The sequence below is a fragment of the Podarcis liolepis genome, assembly GCF_965112155.1.
Source record: "Podarcis liolepis genome assembly, chromosome: 10".
Classification (NCBI taxonomy): domain Eukaryota; kingdom Metazoa; phylum Chordata; class Lepidosauria; order Squamata; family Lacertidae; genus Podarcis; species Podarcis liolepis.
In genome coordinates, this window is record NC_139562.1 from 4,190,207 (window position 1) to 4,215,489 (window position 25,283).

At 45.7% G+C, this 25,283-nt stretch overlaps 1 protein-coding gene and 1 long non-coding RNA gene across 2 annotated transcripts in view; both read right to left on the reverse strand.

Annotated features, from left to right (window-relative positions):
* Window positions 1–7,779: 7,779 nt before the first annotated feature.
* The window catches only part of LOC310687077, a 78,547-nt gene continuing 61,043 nt past the window's right edge, over window positions 7,780–25,283 (reverse strand). The window contains exon 2 of the long non-coding RNA XR_014516196.1: window positions 7,780–7,981. This is a non-coding gene — a long non-coding RNA (uncharacterized lncRNA). The remainder of the gene's footprint in view (window positions 7,982–25,283) is intronic.
* Window positions 9,175–25,170, reverse strand: LOC310688138 (ovocleidin-17-like; the record flags this gene model as incomplete). The annotated part of the gene is made up of 6 exons (XM_083464263.1): window positions 9,175–9,477; window positions 10,051–10,162; window positions 10,468–10,602; window positions 12,494–12,573; window positions 19,672–19,879; window positions 25,153–25,170. The coding sequence occupies 6 exons, from the start codon at window positions 25,168–25,170 to the stop codon at window positions 9,395–9,397; spliced, it is 636 nt and encodes a 211-aa protein (XP_083320389.1). The 3' UTR covers window positions 9,175–9,394.

Sequence of the window (25,283 nt, forward strand, 5' to 3'; positions counted from 1 at the left end):
ATTGAAATCCTGCCCACCAGCTGATGCATTTTGTGGGCTGTTATGAGCACATCCTGATATACTTGGGGGAAGGGGGTGTTAGTTTCAGAAGAACTGCCCCTGGTCTTCTGCAGTAAAGGTACAGAGTGTTCACACCCCCAACAGTGCACTTCAAAGGCCACATCTTGTTTTTCAAGGTTGTTGTTTATTCGTTTAGTCGTGTCCGACTCTTTGTGACCCCCTGGGCCAGAGCACGCCAGGCCCTACTATCTCCCACTGCCTCCCGCAGTTTGTTTGTTTTAAAAAAGATTTTTTTATTGGTTTTACAACATTTTTTAAACAATACAAACGAATAAAAAGACAAACAAACATGTATAATTTCATAACCTTTTTTTCATAACCCTCGTTTCTCGGACTCCCCCATACCTCCCCTTTCTGCATCCCAATTTTTAAAATTATTTCAGCAGCTTCTAAATAATTTTATCAAATATGTGTCCTCTTAGTCTGTTCTTCAACTTAATCTTATGTCACTGTAATCCCTTTTTCTTTCTCAACACCTCGACATTTTAGCATTCATCAATTTTATAATAGTTCTTAAGATAAACTTTAAATTTCTTCCAATCCTCTTCCGCCGTCTCTTTCCTCTGATCACGGATTCTGCCAGTCATCTCAGCCAGTGTCATATAGTCCATCACTTTCATCTGCCATTCTTCCAAGGTGGGTAGATCTTGTGTCTTCCAATACTTTGCGATAAGTATTCTTGCTGCTGTCGTAGCATACATAAAGAAAGTTCTATCTTTCTTTAGCACCAATTGGCCGGCGATGCCCAAGAGAAAGGCCTCTGGTTTCTTAGAGAAAGTACATCTAAGTACTTTTTTCATTTCATTATATATCATCTCCCAGAAGGCCTTAATTTTCGGGCACGTCCACCAAAGGTGGTAGAAAGTACCTTCAGATTCTTTACATTTCCAGCACTTGTTATCAGGCAAATGATAAATCTTTGCTAGCTTGACTGGGGTCGTGTACCACCTATAAATCATTTTCATAATATTTTCCTTTAAGGCATTGCATGCCGTGAATTTTATCCCGGTGTTCCACAACCATTCCCAGTCAGCAAACATAATGTTATGACCAATGTCCTGTGCCCACTTAATCATAGCTGATTTAACTGTTTCATCTTGTGTATTCCATTTCAGCAGCAAATTATACATTCCTGACAAGTTCTTAGTATTGGGTTCTAACAGTTCAGTTTCCAATTTTGATTTCTCCACCTGGAAGCCAATTTTCCTATCTTGTTTGTACACCTCCATTATTTGATAATAATGGAGCCAATCTCGTACTTTGGGTTTCAATTTCTCATGACTCTGTAACTTAAAGGTGTACAGGTCGGAGCAAAACATTACAAGTTAAGAGCTTTTGCAGATGATTTGGTACTTACTTTACAAGAGCCAGACACTAGTACAAAAAGGGTGTTGGAGATAATTCAAGAATTTGGCCAGGTGGCCGGATTTAAATTGAACAAACAAAGGACTAAAGTTTGGAAAAAAATCTGACAGTCATGGAGAGGGAGAAATTCCAGAATGAAACAGGTTTGACAGTGGTCAAGAACCTAGGGGTCCATTTGACATCTAAAAATTTGAACTTGTATAAAGACAATTATGAAAAATGTTGGTCAGAAATCAAAAAAGATCTAGAAATATGGTCAAATTTAAAATTGTCAATGTTAGGCCGAATTGCAGTTATCAAGATGAATGTATTGCCTAGAATGTTATTTTTGTTTCAAACCTTGCAGATTCTTGACAAGATGGACTGTTTCAAGAGGTGGCAGAAAGACATTTCGAAATTTGTCTGGCAGGGCAAAAATTTCGAAAGACATTTCGAAATTTGTCTGGCAGGGCAAAAAGCCCAGAATAAAATTCAAAATACTGACAGATGTAAAAGAAAGAGGGGGATTTGCCCTGCCGGACTTAAAATTGTACTATGAAGCAGCAGCGTTTTGCTGGCTGAAAGAGTGGATGCTCCTCGAGAATACAGATATCTTGGATTTAGAAGGTTTCAATAATACATTTGGTTGGCATGCATACTTATGGTATGATAAGATTAAAGTACATAGGGCCTTTAAAAATCATATTGTCAGAAAAGTATTATATAATGTTTGGATAAGATATAAAGACTTGTTGGAAAACAAAACCCCTAGATGGTTGTCACCCTTGGAGGCTAAGGCATTGAAAAAGCTCAATATGGAGGCCGAATGGCCAAAGTATTGGGAAATTTTGGAACAAGATGGAGATAAGTTACAAGCTGCCTCCCCCAGTTTGATCAAACTCATGTTGGCACCTTCGAGAACACTGTCCAACCATCTCGTCCTCTGTCGTCCCCTTCTCCTTGTGCCCTCCATCTTTCCCAACATCAGGGTGAACCTCAATATATCCCTTTGCCACTCCTTGAAGCATCCTCCCCCCCCTGAATCGACTGAAACAAAAAAAGTGTCTTCATTAGCACATTCATTTTGATTGCAGATATCCTTCCCCAAAATGTGAGATTCAGTCTATCCCAAATCTCTAGGTCTTTTTAAATCTCTTTTCATGACCTTACATAATTATCCTTTAATAAATTAATGTTTTTCGTTGTAAGCCAAATTCCCAGATATTTAACTTTTTTACTGATTGTAATACTAGTAATTGTTTGCAGATCATCTCTAACTTGTTCTGAAATACTTTTCACCAACAATTTATTTTATTTTTATTAAGTTTGAATCCTGCCACCTGACCAAACTCATTCTTTCCAAAACTTTTGGCAGACTTTCTAATGGATTATCTCTTGCTCTTATAAGATCACCTGCAAAAGCTTTTAGCTTGAATGATTTCCCCATCACCACTATCCCCTTTATGCCTTCATCTGCTCTTATCCTCCTTGTCAACATTTCTAAGATCAAAATAAACAGTAATGGGGACAGTGGACAGTCCTGTCTTGTTCCCTTAGTTATTTTAAAGGTTTCTGTTATTCCATTGTTGATAATCAGTTTGGCTTTTTGATTCCTGTAAATGGCTTCTGTGCCCCTATTAAAAGACTCCCCCAGGCCCACTGATTTTATCATTTTTTCATAAAATTCCATGACACATAGTCAAATGCCTTTTCGGTGTTGACAAACATTAATACCGGCTTCTGGTGGTAGCCTTGTTTGTCTGACGCAGTCAAAATAAACAAAAAATTGTCCAGTAGCACCTTAGAGAGCAACTAAGTTTCTTCTGTGTATAAGTTTTTGTGTATCGGAAGAAGTGTGCATGCACACAAAACCTTATACCCAGAACAAACTTAGTTGGTCTCTAAGGTGCCACTGGACAAGTAATACCGGCAGTTTGTCACTTCTTGCCTCTAAGTACTCCAATATGTCAATTATAGTTCTTATGTTATCTTTCATTCTTTGAAGTCTCTCAGCCCCACTCACCTCACAGAATGTTTGTTGTGGGGGAGGAAGGGAAAGGAGAATGTTAGCTGCTTTGAGACTCCTTAAAGGGAGTGAAAGGCGGGATATCAAATCCAAACTCTTCTTCTTCTTCTTCTTCTTCATTTGGCATCCCAGTAGGAAACCTGCTTTATCTTCATTTACAGTGGTACCTTGGGTTAAGTACTTAATTCGTTCTGGAGGTCCGTTCTTAACCTGAAACTGTTTTTAACCTGAAGCACCACTTTAGCTAATGGTGCCTCCTGCTGCTGCTGCGCCGCCGGAACATGATTTCTGTTCTCATCCTGAAGCAAAGTTCTTAACATGAAGCACTATTTCTGGGTTAGAGGAGTCTGTAACCTGAAGCATATGTAACTCGAGGTACCACTGTATTGTGTCTTTTAGTATAGTTTTTAATCTATTAGTCAGAATATCTGCAAAGAGTTTATAATCATTATTTAAGAGGGATAACGATCTATAATTTTGAACTGTTGTTGAATCTGTACCTTGCTTCGGGATTAGTGTTATGAATGCATCTTGCCACAATTCTGGCAATTTCCCTTTACATAATATCTCATTCATAACCTCCCATTTTGCAAAATGTGGTCATTGCTGCTTCTCCCCACATTGCCTCTTTGTTGTTGTTTAGTCGTTCAGACGTATATGACTCCTCATGACCCCATGGACCAGAGCATGCCAGGCACTCCTGTCTTCCACTGCCTCCCACAGTTTGGTCAAACTCATGCTGGTAGCTTGGAGAACACTGTCCAACCATCTCGTCCTCTGTCGTCCCCTTCTCTTTGTGCTCTACATCTTTCCCAACATCAGGGTCTTTTCCAGGGAATCATAGAATCATAGAAGCACAGAGTTGGAAGAGACCACAAGGGCCATCGAGTCCAACCCCCTGCCAAGCAGGAAACACCATCAGAGCACTCCTGACATATGATTGTCAAGCCTCTGCTTAAAGACCTCCAAAAAAGGAGACTCCACCACACTCCTTGGCAGCAAATTCCACTGTCAAACAGCTCTTACTGTCATGAAGTTCTTCCTAATGTTTAGGTGGAATCTTCTTTCTTGTAGTTTGGATCCATTGCTCCGTGTCCGCTTCTCTGGAGCAGCAGAAAACAACCTTTCTCCCTCCTCTATGTGACATCCTTTTATATATTTGAACATGGCTATCATATCACCCCTTAGCCTCCTCTTCTCCAGGCTAAACATGCCCAGCTCCCTTAGCCGTTCCTCATAAGGCATCGTTTCCAGGCCTTTGACCATTTTGGTTGCCCTCCTCTGGACACGTTCCAGTTTGTCAGTGTCCTTCTTGAATTGTGGTGCCCAGAACTGGACACAGTACTCCAGGTGAGGTCTTCTCTTCTCATGAGGTGGCCAAAGTCTTGGAGCCTCAGCTTCAGGGTCTGTCCTTCCAGTGAGCACTCAGGGCTGATTTCTTTAAGGATGGATCTGTTGGATCTTCTTGCAGTCCATGGGACTCTCAAGAGTCCCCTCCAGCACCATAATTCAAAAGCATCAATTCTTTGGCTTTTCTATGGTCCAGCTCTCACTTCCATACATCACTACTGGGAAAACCATAGCTTTAACTATACGGACCTTTGTTGGCAAGGTGATGTCTCTGCTTTTTAAGATGCTGTCTAGGTTTGTCATTGCTTTTCTCCCAAGAAGCAGGCATCTTTTAATTTCATGACTGCTGTCACCATGGATCCTTCATGGATCACTGCCTTGCCGTGGCGAAGGGCCTTGAATAACTCAGAGAAGATATGAGCTATGCCGTGCAGGGCCACCCAAGATGGTCAGGTCATAGTGGAGAGTTTTGACCAAACGTGATCCACCTGGAGCAGGAACCGGCAAGCCACTCCAGTATCCCTGCCAAGAAAACTCCATGGACAAAGACAACATTGCCTCTTACTTTGAGTGTATTGTGTCAGCTAATGAAGGCCCACCTCTTTCCCTCACTTTAAGGAAGAAAAGTGGGGTGTGTGTGTGTCTTCAGAGTGAGACAATCTGGTTGAGATGGACAAGGAGAGTGTCTGTTCCACATCTCCAAGGTGATCATGAACGGCTGGGTGAGATTTTGTCCTGTTTCCTGATCTGGAATGGGAGGGGGGGAGATCAACTTCTGCACAGGGTGCAACTGAAGTGGAACGGCAGGGCTGTGTGGTCCCCTGATCCACTGGGTCTCTGGGATTGTGGGACAGTGGTCAGAGCTTGCCTTAAAGGTGAGGTGCTTGCTATAACAGCAGTGTCAGTGAACACCTCTTACTTGATGAAAGGCAGGGAGCTCTTCCGGGGTTGACATAACTCTGTGGTGGAGCCTCTGCTTTTGGAGACAGAAGACTCCAGATTTGTTTCCCCACCCTCTTCCAGTAGGGCTAGAAGCCTGGAGAGCTGCTTCCTTTCAGAGCCAGATGTAGCTGTGCATCGACCAAACATGAAGGAGTGAGATCTGTTCTTCGGAACTTCATCACTCTGGCATGAAAACTGTTCCTGGCCCAAGGTGCCGGCCAGAATGACACCTTCCTTCATGCTATCCTCCTTCCTTGCTATCCTCTTCTGATCCAAATGCACAAATGCATGACTGGCGCATACTTTCCCACATGTCGTCGTCATCAGGAAATGTTCTTGCAACTCAGTTGGCATCATCAGGAGGAATCCATTCTCCATCATCTGATAAGACAGGGCATGAAACACGATGTTCCTTTGCCTAATCAGAGTACAGATTGAAATCCTGCCTACCAGCTAATGCTGTTTGTGGGCTGCTATGAGCATATCCTGATATACCCAGGAGGAGTTTAGTTTCGGAAGAACTTCCCCCTGTCTTCTGTAGCAGAGGTACAGAGTGTTCATCCCCCAACAGTGCATTTCAAAGGCCACATCTTGCTTTTCAAGGTATATGTAATTAAATAACCTCAGGGCTGTGCACCTTAGGGGGGAAGGTGGTGCAAGGGATCTGAGGTGGAGGTGAGTGTGGTGCCATAGTCCCACATAGTAGAGGGCATCATCAAATGTTCACCTATTGGCACAAATTCCAACTTGGACCAATTAATAGAATTCCCTGATATTTTACCAAAGGCATCTACTGTTTTCATCAACATAGGAACAGCAGTCTGAGGTTTCAAAATAAGCAAAAGTGTGTAATCGGCAAATAAAACCAATTGTGATCCATAGGTGTCAACGTTTCCTTTTTTTAAGGGAAATTCCCTTATTCTCAATAGGATTCCTTGCAAGAAAAGGGAAAAGTTGACAGCTATGTTGTGATCTGCTCCGTAGATCTCACAATGTTGTCTAATAGCAGAGGCCATGGGTTCTAGGCAAATATTAAAAAACAAAGGTGAAAGTGGACATCCTTGTCTTGTTTCTCTAGACAGTGGGAAAGTAGCAAACATGATGCCATTAACTTTCATTCTGGATGTAGGCGAGTCATGCAATATTTCAATTGGTGTTTAAAGTCCAAAGGAAATCCAAATTTACTGAAAGCTGCCTTCATATACCGTTCCCTTTCAGCATCTAATGATAAAGTTAGGAATTGATCTTTACTTTTGTTTAATTCTATCAAAGCCATACCAATCTGATACAATCTGCTGCTTGTCTCATTTTTATAAAACTGGTTTGGTCATTCTTAGCAATGGACGCTATGGCTTGCTGGATACTGTTTGCTATGGTTGCTGTTATAATCTTTGTATCAACACTAATCAGTGATCAGCTACCCTGATGAACCCTCCAATGATGCCATCATTCTTTTGCAAATGGCAAATGCATACCTATCCACATGGCACCACTGGCTTCCCAAACAGATGCAGTTCTGATGGTGCGGGAATATATATATATATATATATATATATATATATATATATATATATATATAATGTGTGTGTGTGTATGCCTGGCGTGCTCTGGTCCACAGGGTCACGAAGAGTTGGACACGACTAAACAAACAAACATATATAAATAATGCAATTGGAGAGGGCGCATCGGAGACAGACAGTCGATAGCCCTGGTTAACTCCACATTCCAGCGGGCCACCAGGGAATCAGCTGAAAGGCCATCAACATGTGAATAAAACACACACACACACCCCCGACCACTCTCTGGAAACCACCTGGATCCATTAAGTGGTGGGGGAGGACCATCCGAATCGGTCCCACCTCTCTGCAGAGTGGAAGGGTCATGGAGAAGTCCAGTTGCACCAGGAAGTAAGGGGGAGACTCCCTGGGATTCCTCCATCTCAATATCAAAGGTTATAGAGGAGTCTATTGCCTTCAAGGCATCATATTGTCAACGTTTCAAAGGTCTTAGCCAGTGCTTTGAAGTGGGTGCACAAATGACAGAGAAACCACTGAGGCTGATGCAATATAGGAGTATTTATTTCTGCAGCATATTTGTAGAGGCAGGTACATGTTTTAAAAGTTATGCTTCCCCATCAGAATGATGAAAAGGTCAGGGATCTGCACTGAAGGAGGATTCCTTCTTCTGCCCATTGCCCAGTAGATCTCTTGGCATCTCAAAATGGTCGTGACATTTCTTTCTGCAAGTGCCTCTGTTGCCCTCAGTCCTCATCATGTTATTATACGAGGGGTGGGGCACCTGCAAGGCTGTTCCCCTCCCAACTATATCCTCAATGGATTCAAGTTAAAAGAAAGGAGATTCCAGATAAACACAAGGATGAACTTTCTGAGTGTAAGAGCTATTTGACAGTGGAATGGACGCCCTCAGAAGGTGGGGAATTCTCCTTCCTTGCAGGTTTGAAAGCAGAGGTGGGATGACAGCCTGCCAGGGATGTTTTCGTTGTGATTCCGGCATTCCAGGGGGTTGGCCTAGATGACCCTCAGGGTCCCTTCCACTTCCACAATTTTAAGGTTCTGTGTAACATTAGGGGTGGACAACAGGACAATTGGGAGCTGAAAGTGAGCTCCTAATCAATCCTTTGCAAGCAGGAATGAGGACAGCAAGTGCCAGTGGCGTAGCGTGGGGGGTAGGGGGGGCCGGCCGCACCGGGCGCAACATCTGGGGGTTAAGGTCAGGGGGCGCAAATCCACGGGTTAGGGGGCGCAAATCCATGGGTTAGGGGGTGCAAATTACTTGCCTTGCCCCGGATGCTGACAACCCATGCTACGCTACTGGCAAGCGCTCCTTGAATTGGTTGCATTACATATTTCCCCCGTAGATTTCTCTTACAGATTGGAAAGTGCATCACAGAGGCCCTCCTCTTCACCACTGATCGGTGCTAAGAGCAAACCCCATTGGGAACGTCCTACTGCTGCCGGGGTGTGTGTGTCTTTCTCTCATCTAATTAGTGCTGGACTGAAGCCCCTTTGGAGACACCCTTTCAGCAACAGGCAGCTGGTTTGCGCTGAGAGCACAGCTGCAAGGGGGCTGGTTGCAAGTCCCACTTTGTCTTTTTGCAGGTGTGGTTTGGATTCAAGCCGCACCTGCAAACAGTCATTTTTTCTCTGCAGAGGGATTGCTTTCATTAAGGCTCCACCCTTCCCAGGGCTCTAGAAGACACTGCCATAAAAGTGCATTGGTTCTTTGCACAGTAAAAGAGACCAGTTGAATGTCCTAAATGCAGTCTGAATGAGGATATTGGAGACCAGTCAGCTGGGAGGGGCAGGAAGTAATGAAGGAAAGTAATTGGTTCTTGTTTCAGGGGCATGTGTTTAAATTCACAATGGGCTGAGGCATCTATTAGGGAAGGGGAGGCTTTGTCCTCCTTACGTTGGTGAACCCCAGGTTTCTTCATCCTGGGCTCCCAGGGAAGGGGGCTCTTGCTACGTGCAGGATTCAATTAGATCTATTGCAGGCTACTGTGAGAGCAGGACGCTGGAATAGATGGGCCACTGGAATGGGGCAGAAGGGCACCTCTGACGTTTTCATATTCTGAAAAAGGCGCAGGTAGAAAGACAGCGTTGGATGGAAGCTTCTGAGATTTGATGGGGTCAGACAGGGAGAGCGAACAGGTCAGGAGGATACAGATGCTGGCTCATGTTCACAAATATAGGATTCTTCATATCGGCAATCCTCAGCTCTAAATCTCAAAAAAACTGGAAAGGAAAAGAGAAATGAGCTTAGGCAGAGTGACATCAGGGGTTTCTTGGCATGCTGCTGCTGAGACCCCCACACCCTCAAAACACATGCACCCCCACACCCCATGGTGCCTGCAAAGAATGTCCTTTCTTCTTCTCCCATTCAGAAGAAACCCAGCCACCTATCCAATACTAAATTGGCCAAGGCGGGTGGTGGCATCTATGGGGAGGACCTTGAGTGGAAAGCAAAGGGGATTAGGATGGTGTTCCCTGTCAGTCTGAGCCACCTTGGGAACACAGCTGTCAACGTTTACCTTTTTTAGCGGAAATTCCCTTATTCCGAATAGGATTCCTCGCAAGAAAAGGGAAAAGTTGACAGCTATGCTTGGGAAGGCTAGATTCTTGTAAGGCAGCTTGGGAATATCTCTACCAAACAGATGAAAGGACTCTAAAGGAAGTCCTTCACTCTTGGCCAAAGAGCAGGCAAGGAGCACATCGCACACCCGCAGTAGAAATCAAGAAAATACTGCAACCCGCATTGCTTTGAGCATGGCAGCTCCAAAGTACCAGCCCTGAGAGCGGACTCCTTACCGTCTGCACGAAACAAGTAGGCACATGAGTTGATGCCACTGCTCATACGCTTTCCCTTAATCCACGGTAGGAACTTGGCAGCAGAGCCATCTGTCCACTCCCAATTTCCATACTGTAGGGACAAGAGAGGTGGGATGTTCTTTAGAAAGAACAGATCACAAGGTGACACTTCCAAGACACAGCACACTCCTTGATGATTCCACCCAAAAGAACCACAGACAACATTATTTGAGTTGCAAGACATCAGCCAGGAGCCCACTATGACTGTATTGGCCTCCAGTATGTTGAGACCAGAGAACCTTCTCGTAGCATTTCATCAGCTGGGGAAGCCCCATAGAAGAATCTTCCCACTGAATTCATTTACTATCAGCTCCAACAGTGCTGACGGAGGAGGAGGAGAAGGCCTTGGAGACTCACCTTATCATTGACTGACAATCCAATCCAGACACGTAGTACCTTTGGAATTAGAAGCATGTCAGACACCGAACGCAGTTCTTTCATATCATGGATAGAGGCAAGCTCAGAAGTCGGGTCAAATATACGGCAGACTCTCTGAGAAGTGGAAAAAAGAATGAGTTTTATGCAGCTACACTTACCTTTGAATTCTCCTCAAAGTCAGTCTCAAGGTTGAATAGTGCAGTCGCAATATGTGGAAATCCAGCTCTGGACATGTGACTGATTGAAATGCAAGCTTTGTTGGGCCAACTGAGATCCAGCACGGTGCAATATCCCCATTTGTGTCTCGCTCAGTTTCTTCATTGTCTGATTTTTAATTAGATTCTCCACTTTCAGTTTGTGATTTTGTTTATAAAAAGAAAAGTTCTCGGGAGAACTGAGCAGTATTTGAGTGGACATAGCCCCAGTATTAAAACATTTGTTTGCAATTTCACCTCATATACTGCAGCTTTGGGTGTTATTTTCAAGAATACACTTTACCCACGATTTCCTCTAATACAGTGGCGCCAACTGGTGGGCAGGGGGCCAAGAGCCCCACAAATCTTCAAGGATGTGCCCGGGGCCCCTCAAAATTCTGTGGTGTCTGTGCGTGCATGCCTCCTAACGTGCTTTTCTTACTCACGTACACTGCATGCCGTGTGAAGTATATGTATGTTTGTTCAAAATATATTTGGGGAGAACGAAATTTCAAATAATGCCTCTGTTTTGATGTGTGTTATTTCAGGACATGCCAAATCGAGTTGCTCTCATTAAGATGTGCTTCAAAGCCATATTTCCCGCCATCATGCCCATCTAATGAATTGCATGTGCACTTTTAAGGCTGCCAGATCCATCATGCAGCATGCTTGGGCAATGTCCGGTGGCGTAGTGGTCATTTTATGTTTGTGCAGAAGCTGGACACAAAAGCCAACCTGTCCCCAAGGAGAACTGAAAGCCTTGCCTTGAAAGGATGAAAAAGTGCAGGTAGCTGTGTTGATCTGTTAATATATTCCTTCCCGGAAGGAGGAACAGTACCTGGCAAAATACCCATTCTATTCGGATGAGCTTGGCTAATCAGGACATGGTAGGAGAATGCCAGGGATGTGCCCTACCATAGCAGGAACATCATTCCTATTTATTTAGACAGGGCAGCCTTGAGGTCAGAGCTGAGCAAGCCAACTAGCTGGTGCATCAAATGGCATCCCTCAGGGTGCTCACACGGCTGTTATTTTCCTGGTGGGCTTCAATGACTCCCACACCACACATTTCAAGCACCTTTAATAAACATGTAGCTTATACCCAAGGACCATGGAAACTGTAGCCCTGTGGACAGCAACCTACAGCTCCCTGGACTCTTGGGGGAATGCCATGTTCTTCAAATGTGTGTTCAGTGGCTGTTGTGGATCTTGCTTGCCTCATCCCTTATTGCATAAGCTGTTCTGACTCTCTCTAACGTACTTTGGGTTCTCCATGCTATTCTCAACAAATGGGCATCATTTATGAACCTACCTGTCCCTGGAGGCTCACTTCAAAGCAGAACATGTTGGAGCCTTCATCAAACCTGAGTAAGTACTCCAACCTTTGGGGCCAATGGGTCTTTTCTGGGCTGATGAGCCCACCATCTCAAGTCATCTTAAAGAAGGCCTGCCTACTTCCAGCCTATGAACAGCGTATCTATCCAATCACTATCCCACATAACCTGTATCTTTCCAGGATTGAGTTTCAGCCTGGTGGCCCTCATCCAGCCCTCTAGTGGTTCCAGGCTATGGTCCTGAGCTTCCTCAGCCTCATCTGAATCTGAGAAGAACGATAAACTGATGAACTGAGCTGGTTGCCCAAGGCCTCACTTCAGATGCCTAAATGACATCTCATCAGCTCTTGAGATGCAAAAGATGGCCATGGGATTGAGATTCATAACAGGTCTTCTGCAGAGACTCTCAAGAATATCTTGTGTTTTGTGCCCTTGCTCTTTCTGGACTCACCCAAAGCACCTAGAGCCCCCTCTTACCATTGCCTCATTCCATCTCAAATGGTCGGAAAAGATTCGATAGCAGCTTCCCTTTAATCTGGTCCAGCCCCGGAGGCAGCCTTGAGGTAGCAGAAAAGGAGAACATTAGCATTCAACATGGTCATGTCAGCACAGGAAACAGTGGAAATAAAATACCTGTATTTTGGGGGGCTCAAAATTGAGAAAAAAGGGGGGATTGAGCTTTTGGGGAGGATTATTTGGGGGGAATGCAAAAAATCTCTCACCCACCAGAACGCAGCACATAACCCCTCGCATCGCTTACAATTGCCGCTTACAATCTCGGGCTTGCACTTGTTCCGACGAATGAGCGATTTTTGCCATCTCTCACCCACAATCAAGTGGCCAATCGCCACTTAAAAACTCAGGCTCACATTTCGTTCTGGCAGGTGAGCAATTTTCGGCATTGTCCACCTGATTGTTGTGGGCGGGGGGGATCCCGAAAATCGCTTGCGCACTGGAACGGAGCACACAACCGCTCACATTGCAGCTGCCTGATCGCCGCCATTAGCTCTCCTGCTTGCCACTGTGGCACCCAGTAGACAGCTGACTTTGTCGCAGGAAGCAGGAGCGTGATTGGTGGCCGCTGGCAGCAATAAGGGAGCTGATAGGTGGTTTCTGCACCGTGGCCAGTGGCCGCCAATCATGCTCCTGCTTGCTGTGACAAGGGCAGCTGTCTATTGGCTGCCACAGCAGCAAGCAGGAGGGCTAATGGCAGCGATCAGGCAGCTACGATGTGAGTGGTTGTGTGCTGTGTTCCGGCGGGTGAGCGATTTTCGGGATTCCCCCCTCAGCACTACCCGTGTATAAGACGAGCCTAAATTTTGAACTTCATTTTTGGGTCAATAAAGCTCATCTTATAGACCTAAAAATATGGTATCTTTGGGGTGCCATAAAAGTCAAAGGGAAATTGAACGGCATCAAAGACGTCCCAGGTCACGGGGTTCACCACTTTCTTGGTTTCCAATATGACATATAATATTTTCATTGTATTGTTTTAAATTATTTACCTGCCAATTTTCCAGTCAAGGGAAGCTAAGGAGACTAACAGCAATAGATAATCTTATTTCAACCAATAATAAAAACCACTAGGAAATAAATACTACTAAACCAAGAATGATTCACAGCAAAAAAAGTTGAAATTCTAATAGCCCCTGCACCTCCCTGTCCCGTTGCTCTCCTGGATCCCTGGTGTTACACTTATTCCCTTCCCCTTCTTCCTAGCTGAGTCTCCCCCTAGCGCTGGGACCTTCTCCTGCAGAATCAGAGACCCTCTCCTTCTCCCGTGCCTCTGATGTCAGTTCCCTGACACACGGGAAGGCTCTTTGGCACTTTAAGGCCTTCTGAAAAGTGTAGCTGTTTACTGCAACTATACTGGGGGTGGGGCCACCACAGAAAAGACTCCCTCTCTTGGTGGTAGCTCAACTGACAGATGAAGATGGTGGACAGACCAGTATCCAACTGGAACGTCTGTGTGCAGGGAAGAGGATACAGGCACAAACAGTTTAACAGATTTCATAGGTCCATCCCATTCAGGGGCCTAAAGGTTAAAGTCAGGGGGCCTGAAGGTTGAAGTGCCCTGGGAGACATTCACCTCCCTCCCAGGGCCCCCTTCACTCCCCCTCCGACCTGTGGGCTCTATTGTAGCCTCTTCTCTGGTCGGCGAGCCAAGGAAACCCTGGAATGAGCTGTCCTCCTCATTGGTGGGTGCAAAAACCTCTTCCCACCTGCTAAGGTTCCCACCCATGGAATGACCCTCCCAATCCGATTCTTCTTCGGATTCTGAAAACCCTTCGAAACTCTCTTCCTCCTCCGTGATACCGAATTGTTCCTCCCAGAATCTCTCTAACGGCTGGGGCTTATCTGGGAACCGTCGGTGGAACACTTCCACCATATGCTCGTCGCCAATTGCCTCTGCTGGCACCTACGTTATTTCCGACCAGGGCTCTCCTTCCCACGCCACCAAGTACTCCACTTGCCGACCCCGCCACCTTGAATCAACTATCTCTGCGGCTGAACTTTGGTGTTCCCTTTCTTCTACCGGTGGTTGTGGCCTGACTTCTACCTCCCGCCCCTCGAATTCCCGCCCCTCTCTGTGTGGTGAGAGCAAGGACCTGTGGAACACGGGATGTTGTTGGGCAATCTGAGCTTGAACGCCACGGGGTTTATCTGTTGTATGACTTCAAACGGACCCAGTCGTCTGGGCTGCAACTTCTTGCACCCTCCCTTAAAGGGTAACCCTTGAGTGGACAGCCACACGCGATCCCCCACCCTTATGGTTTCCCCTTCCCTTCGGTGTTTATCTGCTTGTTTCTTGTAATTGGCCTTGGCCCTTTCTAGGTTCATCTTGAGCTGTTGATGTAACGCTTCCATTTCTTCCACAAACTGTTCAGCTGCGGGCACACTCCAGCTCTGTTCCTCATTACCCGGGAATGCCCTGGGATGACACCCATAATTGGCCAAAAATGGACTCATTCCTGTGGACACATGTTCAGCGTTATTGTACGCAAATTCTGCTAACGCTAGTTTCTCTACCCAATCATTCTGCCTCTCGGTAACGTAGCAGCGTAAGTATTGTTGGAGTACGCTGTTTGCCCTTTCCGCTTGCCCATTGGTTTCTGGGTGTCTCGCTGTCGAGAAGCTGACCTCGACTTGCAGTAGGCTCATGAGCTTCCTCCAGAACCGGGAAGTAAATTGTTTTCCGCGGTCTGAGAGAACCCTCAAGGGGGCGCCATGCAGCCTGAAAATGTGTTCTACAAACAACCGTGCCGTTTCTTCCGCCGTCACCGCATGGGAGCAGGCGATAAAGTGGCACATTTTGGTTAGCAAGTCGACTACTACCATCACTGCTGTTTTTCCCCTCGATTTGGGCAGATCCGTCATGAAATCAATTGACACCACCTCCCAGGGTTTGTTTGGTGTGGGTAAGGGTTCCAGCAAACCGGCTGGTACCGTGCGTTCCCCTTTGGCCCTCTGGCAGCGGTCACACCCTCTTACATATTCACGTACATCTTCCCTCACCCGTGGCCACCAAAATTGTCAGGTCACCAGCATCATGGTTTTGTGTTACCCAAAGTGCCCCGCTGTGGGGGGTGTCATGAAGTTGTTTGAGTACCCTTCTTCTTAGAGCCTCCCCCGGTACGTACATTGCCCCCCTGTAGTACAAAACCCCTTCCTTCTCTTCAAACCCCTCTGGTGCTCACCTCCCATCTTGGAGTTCCCTGATTTTTGTTCGTGTGAATTCATCGTCCCTAGTGAGTCCTGCTAGTTCTCTCGTGCCCACTAGAGTTCCCCCACACACCCATCGGTCCTCAGGTATGACGTGTCGGGTCTCCGGCGGCCCCTCTCCTTCGAAGTACTCTGGCTTCCGCGAGAGAGCGTCTGCTCTCACGTTTTGCTCGCCTGGCACATACTGGATTTCGAAGGAAAACTTGGAAAACTCCTGCGCCCAGCGAATCTGTCTCTGGTTGAGCACCCGTGCTGTCCGCCAATATTCCAAGTTCTTGTGATCTGTACAGACCTGGATCTTGCGCTGCGCCCCTATCAGCAAATGGCGCCACTGACGAAAGGCGGTGTAAATTGCTAGCAGTTCTCTGTCGTACACGGTGTCGTTTTGTTCCGACTTGCTCAGCTTCCTCGAGAAAAAGGCACACAGTTTCCATTCTTGCTTGTTCAGTCCTGGCTACAACAGAACCGCCCCTATGGCTCTGTCTGACGCGTCAGTCTCCAACCGCAGTGGTTTCTCCAAATCCACATGTAGTAATTGTTCTTCCGACGCGAACGCCTTTTTCAATCTTTCAAAGGATTGCTGGGCTTCCTCCGTCCACACAAACTTCTTTTTACTACTGAGACAGTCCGTGATTGGGGCTGTCAAGTGTGCAAAGTTCTTGATGAACTTCCTGTAGAAATTGCCAAAACCTAGGAACCTCTGCACATCCTTTCGTGTCTTTGGGGTTTTCCACTCCAATACTGCTTGCACCTTGCTTGGGTCCATGGCTAAGCATTTGTCAGATAACTTGTACCCCAGGAACTCCACCTCTCGGGCATGAAACTGACATTTCTCTAGCTTGACCCACAACTGGTGCTTCTGCAATCGTTGTAGCACTTCCCTGACATCTCTCACATGTTGCTCCTCATTTTCTGAATATATCAAGACGTCGTCCAGGAATGCTACACAGTTCTTGTAAAGCAGAGACCCCAACTCGTGGTGCATGAACGCTTGAAAACAGGCGGAGCCTGACTGTAATCCGAAAGGCATAACGAGATATTCAAAGGCCCCCAGAGGTGTGAACATGGTGGTCTTCCATTCATCCCCCTCTCTCATCCTGATTAAGTTGTAAGCCCCCCTCAGATCTAGCTTGGTGAAAATCTTTCCCTTCCTCACTCTCGTCAGAATGTCGTCAATTCTGGGCATAGGGAAAGTCACAGGTTCTGACACCAAATTTACCGCCCTGAAGTCCACCACAAGCCTCGGTTTATCAGTGTCCTTTTTGTCCACAAAAAATACTGGACTACCCCCCACTGCCTTTGACTCTCTTATAAACCCTCTCTTTAGGTTCTTGTCGATAAAGTCCCGTAACTCCTTCATCTCCCTGTCTGACATGGCATACAGCTTACCCACAGGCAGCTGAGCCCCAGGGAGCAAATTGATCTGGCAATCGAACGGCCTGTGGGGTGGCAGTCTATCCGCCTCCTTTTCACTAAAAACCTCCTTCAGATCAGCATATTGTGGTGGCACCTTCCCTTTACCCTCCACTGCAGTGCTTGCCACTCTGGCTACGCTCATCCTTGGCATTTCCCCGCCTAAGCAGTGCTGCAGGCAGTAGTCAGACCCAAAGCTGACAGTCCTCTGATGCCACGCCACCACCGGATCATGTTGCGCTAGCCAGCTCATCCCTAATATTATTGGGGGACCCGCTAATGAGGCAACGTGGAAGGCGATTGTCTCTGAGTGCCTAGACACTCTCATTCTCATCGGTGGGGTCTGGTGGGTAACTCCCCCCCCAATCAGTTCCCTCCCATCAATGGTGGTGACTTGCAGAGGTGCATCCAGAGGTAGCAGGTGAAGCTGATGCTCTAAAGCAAAGTCCCTGCTAAAAAAGTTGCAAGAGCTTCCTGAGTCCAGCATACCCTGAACCTTCACTGGGTGCCCATTTGGGAGTTCAAGCACCACCTCAATGGCAATTGCTGCTCTGGGAGAATCTGGTTTGGGCACATTCATTGGTTGTTGGCTCGGCTGCTGTGCCCGCTGATTGGCAGCCAAGCGTTTCCGTTTCCCTGCTCCGGGGTTTGGGGTTCCTCCTCCTCGCCCTCCACGGCCCCCACCATCCCTTGCCAGGCCTTTCTTTGTGGGCAGACTCTGGCAAAATGTCCTGGCCGTTGGCAAAGGAAACATTTCTTGGTCGTTTTTACATCCTTTCCCTCCTTTTTGCGACTCTCGCTGGAGTTTGAAACCTCCTGGGCTCGCGCACCGCTTATTTCCATTGGCTCCACCGGCGGGGAAGGCTGCCTAGGTATTCTAGGAATGCGGTAGTCATGACAACGCTGCTCTCTCCCTTCCCGCCTATCTTGAGCCCGCGCTTCCTGTCTTACGCCAATCGCAAGGACTGCTTTGGTCAGCTGGTCCATAGACTGTGGGTGGGGTGCGCGCGAAAGCTCATCTTTGACCGTTGGTGACAACCCCTCCTCAAATAGCATTTGTATGGGTTCCGAGTCCAGCTGCCACCCCAGGCGGTGAACGATCATTGCAAAACGTGACCAATAGTCTCTAACTGACCCTTCTCCCTGCTTACAGCTCAGCAGTTCCCGTTTTGTAACCCTCTGCTGCACATCGCTACTGAACATTGCGTCCATCGCCTGGAAGAATTTCGGTAGATCCTCCATGGCGTCATTCTGCGTCGCCATAAGCAGTCGAATCCACTCTCTAGCCCCGTCCTGCAAGTGCCCCACAATATAAGCAACTTTCGCTGCGTCATTTTCAATTGTTTTGCTGCAGCTTCAAGGCATATTCTATTTCTGTTCTAAACGCCCCATACTCTTGAGGCTTTCCTCCAAATTTATGCACCAGTCCCGGTACCTTCCTCGCTATGGGGGTGGGTTTCGCCTGAGCATCCTCACCGTCAGGATGGCTATGTGCTCTTCCAAATCGCGGTTTCTCTCCTCCAGCGATTGGCCTCCAGCTGCCCCTTTCGTGGCTCCGACTTCTCTGGTCTTACTCATGATGCCCCCTTCTGCTTGTTGCGCACGAGCAACTTTCAGGTACAGACAGATTGCTGTAGTGGTTGGGAGTTACTCGTGCGTAATCCTGCTCCGTTTGAGCATTAGATTGCCTGGTTAAACCCTCCGGACTGCACAGCCTATGTCAGCGTGGCTGCCCTTAGTCACTCGTAGAATCTGTCTGTGGGCGTTTCTTAAAGCGCTGCCAACATAAGAGTTGTTTGACGCCCAATCGTCTCCGCCTCTCACTGCGCGGGAGTCTCCTGCGCAGGGTGGGCGTGGGCAGCGGAGTGCCTGGGCTCTCCTCACTATCTTCCAACGAAGAGTCCTGGAGCCCCTGCACCTCCCTGTCCCGTTGCTCTCCTGGATCCCTGGTGTTACACTTATTCCCTTCCCCTTCTTCCCAGCTGAGTCTCCCCCTAGCGCTGGGACCTTCTCCTGCAGAATCAGAGACCCTCTCCTTCTCCCGTGCCTCTGATGTCAGTTCCCTGACACACGGGAAGGCTCTTTGGCACTTTAAGGCCTTCTGAAAAGTGTAGCTGTTCACTGCAACTATACTGGGGGTGGGGCCACCACAGAAAAGACTCCCTCTCTTGGTGGTAGCTCAACTGACAGATGAAGATGGTGGACAGACCAGTATCCAACTGGAACGTCTGTGTGCAGGGAAGAGGATACAGGCACAAACAGTTTAACAGATTTCATAGGTCCATCCCATTCAGGGGCCTGAAGGTTAAAGTCAGGGGGCCTGAAGGTTGAAGTGCCCTGGGAGACATTAAAACTGGTATAATCTAAGTGCTATTGAAGCTGCGTGCTGTATACAGAACAGGATTCTGTCATTTTGAACCAAACAGCCAATGGATTTACACTTGGCTTTCCAATGCTGCCAGAAGCTTCTCTTTCTCTAAGGAGACATCAACCACCTCCGAGATGAAATGATACCTTACCATTGGGACCGTAGGGGTTTTCTGCTTCTTTTATTTTCATTGCGAAGCCAAAGGAGAGCTGCCATATCAGAACAAGGCAGGTGCAAAGGAGGCTGAGCCTGGGGTCAGAGGAAGGGCCCATCTGCTTCTGGAGAAAGAAAACACAAAACACACAATTGCTAGGCTGAGTTTCCTCTATCCATCGGTCAGGAGGCGAGGCATTCGCTTTCTAACAGAAAAAAACACTCATTATCTCACCCAGATAGAATAAAGTAAAGGTAAAGGTAAAGGGACCCCTGACTGTTAGGTCCAGTCCTGGCTGACTCTGGGGTTGCCGGTGCTCATCTCACTTTACTGGCTGAGGGAGCCGGTGTACATGCGGCCAGCATGACAAAGCCACTTCTGGTGAACCAGAGCAGCGCAAGGAAATGTCGTTTACCTTCCCACCGGAGCGGTACCTGCTTATCTACTTGCACTTTGATGTGCTTTCGAACTGCTCGGTTGGCGGCCTCATTTTTAATAGTAGCCCATAAATCAAAACCACAAGGGGAGGGAAACATAAGGGTCAGACCGAGCCCAAACCAAAGGCCAGGCGGAACAGCTCTGTCTTGCAGGCCCTGTGGAAAGATGTCAAGTCCCGCAGGGCCCTAGTCTCTTGTGACAGAGTGTTCTACCAAGTTGGGGCCAGTACTGAAAAGGCCCTGGCCCTAGTTGAGACCAATCTAACCACCTTGCGACTTGGGACTTCCAAACTGTTGTTATTTGTGGACTTTAAGGTCCTCCGCGGGGCATACCAGGAGAGGCGGTCCCATAGGTACAAGGGTCCTAGGCCACATAGGACTTTGGAGATATAGCTGCCATTTAAAGGCCAGCACGGAGAGTCAAAGAGATCAGAAAGGGGGAGATAACTCACCTGGTTTTTAGAATGAAACAGGGTTGACAGTGGTTAAGAAGGTGAAATATCTGGGGATTAACATGACATCTAAGAATGTAAATTTGTTTAAAGACAATTATGAGAAATGCTGGACAGAGGTTATAAAGGATCTAGAAACATGGTCAAATTTGAAGCTTTCCTTGTTAGGCTGAATTGCAGTTATTAAGATGAATGTATTGCCTAGAATGTTATTTCTATTTCAAGCATTGCAAATTCTTGACAAGATGGCCTGTTTCAAGAGGTGGCAGAAAGACATTTCGAAATTTGTCTGGCAGGGCAAAAAACCCAGAATAAAGTTTAAAATTTTAACCGACACAAAGGAAAGAGGGGGATTTGCCCTGCCGGACTTAAAACTGTACTATGAATCAGCAGCTTTTTGCTGGATGAAAGAGTGGTTGCTCCTCGAGAATACAGATATCTTGGACTTGGAAGGTTTCAATAATGTATTTGGATGGCATGCATATCTATGGTATGACAAGGTTAAAGCGCATAAAGCTTTTAAGAATCACATTGTTAGGAAAGCATTATATAATGTTTGGATCAGATATAAAGATTTGTTGGAAAATAAAACCCCAAGGTGGCTGTCGCCAATGGAGGCTAAAGCTGTGAAAAAACTTAACATGGAGGCCAAATGGCCAAAGTACTGGGAAATTTTGGAACAAGAGGGAGATAGATTGAAATTACAGAGTTATGAGAGATTGAAGCTTAAACTACGAGATTGGCTCCACTACAATCAAATAATGGAGGTGTATAAACAGGACAGGAAAATTGGCTTCCAGGTGGAGAAATCAAAACTAGAAACAGAGCTGTTAGAACCCAATGCTAAAAATTTGTCAAGAATGTATAACTTGTTGCTGAAATGGAATACACAAGATGAAACAGTTAAATCAGCTATGATTAAGTGGGCACAAGACATTGGTCATAACATTATGTTTGCTGACTGGGAACAATTGTGGACCACCGGTATAAAATTCACGGCATGTAATGCCTTAAAGGAAAATATTATGAAAATGATCTATAGGTGGTACATGACCCCAGTCAAGCTAGTAAAAATCTATCATTTGCCTGATAATAAGTGTTGGAAATGTAAAGAAACTGAAGGTACTTTTTATCACCTTTGGTGGACGTGCCCGAAAATTAAGGCTTTCTGGGAAATGATATATAATGAAATGAAAAAGGTACTTAAATGTACTTTCCCTAAGAAACCAGAGGCCTTTCTCCTGGGCATGGTCGGCCAATTGGTGCTAAAGAAAGACAGAACTTTTTTCATGTATGCCACAACAGCAGCAAGAATACTCATTGCAAAGTATTGGAAGACACAAGATCTACCCACCCTGGAGGAATGGCAGATGAAGGTGATAGACTACATGGGACTGGCTGAAATGACCGGCAGAATCCGTGACCAGGGGAAAGAGACGGCGGATGAAGACTGGAAGAAATTTAAAATTTACCTCAAGAAACACTGTAAAATTAATGAATGCTAAAATGTTGAGGTTTCTGAAAAAAGGGGATTACAGCTGTAAAAGATTAAGTAAAGGAAAAGAATAAGGGAAAATTTGATAATACCAAGGGGCAGGATTTGCTGAAACAAATTTGGAAATTGGGATGCAGAAAGGGGAGGTATGGGGAAGTTGGTGAAGTAAGGTTTAAGAAAAAAGGATTCAAAATTATATATGTTTGTTTATGTGTTTGTTTGTCTTTATTGTGTAATGCTTGTGTTTATAAAAATTGTGGAAAACCAATACTTTTTTTTTTTAAAGAGATAACTCACCTGGTTTTTTAGCTTCTCTCTCTCTCTCTCTCTGAGCTGCAGATTCTTCCTTATTCAAGTGTTCCAGTTGAGCTACGCCTGGGTGGGAAGCTGGTCTTTATGTGTCATTTATAGTCTGATAAGTAGGCAATGGCATGTGGTGAGAGACACTTGGCAGCACAAGGGAAGCCTAATGGTTCAACGCAAACATACACCAAGATCTTTTGCATCAGAACAAAAAGTACAGAAAGATCTCTTTCACTTGAAAGCCACTGTGGATTGAAAAATATCCAACTTCTATGAAGTGGAAATTAGCAAGGAGGAGGAGAGTCATGCTAGGCAAGGAGAAAGTAAGAAGGTAGGAAGAGTGCTCCTGGATCTGCCCACCCGTTTTACAAAATGTGGCCATTGCTTCTTCTCTCCACAGCGCCTCTTACTTTGAGTGTATTGTGTTAGCTAATGAAGCCCCACCTCTTTCCCTCACTTTAAGAAAGAAAAAGGGGGTCCTTCTTCAGAGTGAGGCAATCTGGTTGAGATGGACAAGGAGAGTGTCTGTTCTACCACAAACACATCTCCAGAGTGATCATGAATGGCTGGGTGAGATTTTTGTCCACTCAGTTTCCTGATCTGGAATTGGGGGGAATATCACCTTCTGCGCAGGGTGCAACTGAAGTGGAATGGCAGGGCTGTGTGGTCCCCTGATCCACTGGGTCCTGCCTTCCTGCCTTCCTGCCTTCCTGCCTTGCTGTCCAAATGCACAAGTGCATAAGACTGGTGTATACTTTCCCAATGTCATCAACATCAGCAAATATTCTTGCAACTCAGTTGGCATCATCAAAAGGAATCCATTCTCCATCAGCAGATAAGACAAAGCATGAAACATCACATTCCTTTGCCTAATCAGAATATAGATTGAAATCCTGCCCACCAGCTGATGCAGTTTGTGGGCTGTTATGAGCACATCCTGATATACTTGGGGGAAGGGGGTGTTAGTTTCAGAAGAACTGCCCCTGGTCTTTTGCAGTAGAGGTACAGAGTGTTCACACCCCCAACAGTGCACTTCAAAGGCCACATCTTGTTTTTCAAGGTTGTTGTTGTTTATTCGTTTAGTCGTGTCCGACTCTTTGTGACCCCCTGGGCCAGAGCACGCCAGGCCCTACTATATTCCACTGCCTCCCACAGTTTGATCAAACTCATGTTGGCACCTTCAAGAACACTGTCCAACCATCTCGTCCTCTGTCGTGCCCTTCTCCTTGTGCCCTCCATCTTTCCAAACATCAGGGTAAACCTCAATATATCCCTTTGCCACTCCTTGAAGCATCCTCCCTTCCCCCCGAATCGTCTTCATTAGCACATTCATTTTGATTGCAGATATCCTTCTCCAAAATGTGAGATTCACCAACAATTTATTTTTATTTTCATTAAGTTTGAATCCTGCCATCTGACCAAACTCATTAATTCTTTCCAAAACTTTGGGCAGACTTTCTAATGGATTATCTGTTGTTCTTATAAGATCACCTGCAAAAGCTTTTAGCTTAAATGATTTCCCCATCACCACTATCCCCTTTATGCCTTCATCTGCTCTTATCCTCCTTGTCAACGTTTCTAAGATCAAAATAAACAGTAATGGGGACAGTGGACAGTCCTGTCTTGTTCCCTTAGTTATTTTAAAGCTTTCTGTTATTCCATTGTTGATAATCAGTTTGGCTTTTTGATTCCTGTAAATGGCTTCTGTGCCCCTATTAAAAGACTTCCCCAGGCCCATTGATTTTATCATTTTTTCATAAAATTCCATGACACATTGTCAAATGCCTTTTCCGTGTTGACAAACATTAATACTGGCTTCAGGTGGTAGCCTTTTTTGTCTGACGCAGTCAAAATAAACAAAAAATTGTCCAGTACCACCTTAGAGACCAACTAAGTTTGTTCTGGGTATAAGTTTTTGTGTGCATGCACACAGGTATCTGAAGAAGTGTGCATGCACACAAAAGCTTATACCCAGAACAAACTTAGTTGGTCTCTAAGGTGCCACTGGACAAGTAATACCAGCAGTTCGTCACTTCTTGCCTCTAAGTACTCCAATATGTCAATTACAGTTCTTATGTTATCTTTCATTCTTTGAAGTCTCTCAGCCCCACTCACCTCACAGAATGTTTGTTGTGGGGGAGGAAGGGAAAGGAGAATGTTAGCTGCTTTGAGACTCCTTAAAGGGAGTGAAAGGCGGGATATCAAATCCAAACTCTTCTTCTTCTTCTTCATTTGGCATCCCGGTAGGAAACCTGCTTTATCTTCATTTACAGTGGTACCTTGGGTTAAGTACTTAATTCGTTCTGGAGGTCCGTTCTTAACCTGAAACTGTTTTTAACCTGAAGCACCACTTTAGCTAATGGTGCCTCCTGCTGTGCCGCTGGAACACGATTTCTGTTCTCATCCTGAAGCAAAGTTCTTAACCTGAAGCACTATTTCTGGGTTAGCGGAATCTGTAACCTGAAGCATATGTAACTCGAGGTACCGCTGTATTGTGTCTTTTAGTATACTTTTTAATCTATTTGTCAGAATATCTGCAAAGAGTTTATAATCATTATTTAAGAGGGATAACGATCTATAATTTTGAACTGTTGTTGAATCTGTACCTTGCTTCGGGATTAGTGTTATGAATGCATCTTGCCACAATTCTGGCAATTTCCCTTTACATAATATCTCATTCATAACCTCCTTAAGCAGTTGTGCTAAGGATTCTTCCAATTTCTTATAAAAAGAAGCTGGTAAACCATCTGGGCCTGGTGTTTTCCATTGGAAATTTTGCATTGGAAATTGCCTGCTGAATTTCTGTCATACTAACTGGAGAATTTAACCATTTAATTTTCTCATCCGGTATCTTCGGGAAATTATTTTGACATAAATACAGTGGTACCTCGGGTTAAGTACTTAATTCGTTCCAGAGGTCCG